Source organism: Vigna unguiculata, chromosome 5 (genome assembly GCF_004118075.2).
Source record: "Vigna unguiculata cultivar IT97K-499-35 chromosome 5, ASM411807v1, whole genome shotgun sequence".
NCBI classification, from domain to species: Eukaryota; Viridiplantae; Streptophyta; class Magnoliopsida; order Fabales; family Fabaceae; genus Vigna; species Vigna unguiculata.
The window spans coordinates 47,557,128-47,559,645 of NC_040283.1; the positions used below are offsets into that span (position 1 = coordinate 47,557,128).

The following is a 2,518-nucleotide window of genomic DNA, read 5'->3' on the forward strand; positions in this document are numbered from 1 at the left end:
ATGCTATATTATATTATGTGGATAATTAAAGTATGATTTTTGTGCTAAACCGAAGCTCCAACATCAATCAACACCTGAAAGGGAGGATTGAATAAAAACAAGGTGTTTTCTCTCTTTATCTTTTAGGTTTAGGGTAAGGACAAGGTTTTTGTCCCCATCTGCCCATCATGCTCTCTCTCTCTCTCTCTCTCTCTCTCTCTCTATATATATATATATATATATATATATATATATACATACTCACCACGCACAATCATGTTCTCACCTCTCATCTCTATCTTTCCATGCGCCACACCGTGTTTTCTTTCTTCCAAGTACCAACTATTCTTCAACCTGTCATAATTACTCTCTTTTTCTTCTGATCAAGTAGTAGTAACAGTGTTGAATTCAATACCCACAAACACAAAGTGGTCACTATCTTATACACCATGCCTTCACTCTCAGAAGTGTATCGAGCCCACCCCGTTCACGTTCAACACAAGCACCCTGACTTAAACTCTCTGCAAGAACTCCCTGAATCTTACACCTGGACGACCACACAGCCCCAAGACCAAACTAATAATAACAACCTCAACCACACTGTTCCCGTCATTGATCTCAACCACCCAAATGCCTCAAACCTAATAGGCCATGCATGCAGAACCTGGGGGGTCTACCAAGTCCTCAACCATGGCGTACCCATCACTCTTCTCCACGACATTCAACGCCTCGGAGAAACCCTCTTCTCTCTCCCCTCTCACCACAAACACAGAGCAGCTCGTTCCCCCGACGGCGTCGATGGCTATGGCCTCGCTCGCATCTCTTCCTTCTTCCCCAAACTCATGTGGTCCGAAGGCTTCACCATTGTTGGCTCCCCTCTCCACCGTTTTCGCCAACTCTGGCCCCAAGACTGCCACAAATACTGGTATATACATCTTCATGCACCCACGTCTTTCTTTACAAAATTAAATCAAAAAGACTGTTTCTTTTGTTGTTTTCGTTGCCATGGATAATTATAATCACTCGTTTTTCTTATCCTAATGCAAGTTATCACAAAATATATGTGGACCCACCTCCAAGATTAGTAGAGTGATCAGAATCTAATGCAACAACGTTGAAACAATTTACTTATGTTTCTTGATATGTCGGAAATCTCTGGGCTAATAATAGTCAACTGTGGTTTTTTTTTTTTTTGTTCCCTATTTTTATATCTCTTTCTTCAGTGACATTGTCATGCAGTATGATGAAACGATGAAAAAGCTAGCGGAGAAGCTGATGTGGCTGATGTTGGAATCTCTGGGTATCACAGAGGAAGAAGACCTAAAATGGGCCGGTGCAAAAGGTCAATTCAAGAAGACTTGCGCTGCCTTGCAACTGAACTCCTACCCGACGTGTCCGGATCCGGATCGGGCCATGGGTCTGGCGGCCCACACGGACTCCACCCTTCTCACGATTCTTTACCAGAACAACATAAGCGGACTGCAGGTTCACCGGAAAGGAACCGGGTGGGTGACGGTGGCGCCAGTCCCGGGCGGGCTCGTGATCAATGTGGGAGACCTGCTCCACATATTGTCCAACGGGTTGTACCCGAGCGTGCTCCACCGGGTGTTGGTGAACCGGGTGAAGCAAAGGCTTTCGGTGGCTTATCTATGTGGCCCTCCACCGAACGTGGAGATTTGTCCACACGAGAACTTGGTAGGTCCGAATCAGCCTCGTCTTTATAAGTCAGTGACTTGGAACGAGTACCTTGGCATGAAAGCAAAGCATTTCAACAAGGCACTCTCTACGGTTCGGGTTTGTGGTGGAATGAATGAGGAAATGGACTAGATTTGGTGGTGAAGGTTTTGGATGGTTCCCTCTTGCATGGTCTATTTTGTACGAAACATCATCAAAGGTGTAATATTTTTATTTATTTTTTCTTCATGATTTGGTGAACTGGAAAAATTGGTGGTTGATGAATTAGATGTGGTGGGGGATGGGAGCAATAAATAAGTTTTGTTTGGCTGTAAACGGGAGAGAGAACCATTCGAAAGGATAAGAGATATAGTCTCTGGTGTGTTTCATTTGTCTTTGTATCGAAAGGGACATTACTAAATTCTCAGTTTTCATCATTCAATTCCACCACAACAATTTCATATCTCTCCCTTTCTCTATGTTCATTTTATTTTTAGGGTCTAAACATTTATCATATACCTTTTATCTTGTCCCTTTATGGCAAGGATATTAAAATGCTGAACCCAATTTTCGATGTCTCAAATTTGGATGAAATCATTTTATATATTATTAATTCATTTGAAGTTGAAGTTGAAGCCGTATATGTACAAAGTGTGAGCGACATGCATTTATGAGAACCTTACAAAATCACTAGAGAATGGATTCTCTCGCAGCCCAACTTGTGTTGTTGCCACACTCGTCCACTCGCCAGACTGACACCTGCAGTTCCAAATTTCTACTCAGAGAGATAAATGGAAGTGTTTCATTATACACTAATTTTTTATTCTCGGAATATGCATTTCAATAATTGGGGTTTAAAAATATT

General features: G+C 42.3%; 1 protein-coding gene across 1 annotated transcript; it reads left to right on the forward strand.

Annotated features, from left to right (window-relative positions):
- Positions 1-252: 252 nt before the first annotated feature.
- LOC114184250 (gibberellin 3-beta-dioxygenase 1-like) lies at positions 253-2,116 on the forward strand. The gene is made up of 2 exons (XM_028071535.1): positions 253-904; positions 1,203-2,116. Exons 1-2 carry the CDS (start codon positions 429-431, stop codon positions 1,804-1,806), a joined length of 1,080 nt encoding a protein of 359 aa, XP_027927336.1. The 5' UTR covers positions 253-428; the 3' UTR covers positions 1,807-2,116.
- The last annotated feature ends 402 nt before the right edge of the window (positions 2,117-2,518 follow it).

What these genes read in the sequence shown, in the direction of transcription:
- LOC114184250 (XM_028071535.1), top strand. Translation starts at nt 429, where the DNA reads ATGCCTTCACTCTCAGAAGTGTATCGAGCCCACCCCGTTCACGTTCAA. An exon ending in CAAGACTGCCACAAATACTG is followed by an intron (nt 905 to 1,202) that starts GTATATACATCT and finishes CTCTTTCTTCAG; the next exon opens with TGACATTGTCATGCAGTATG.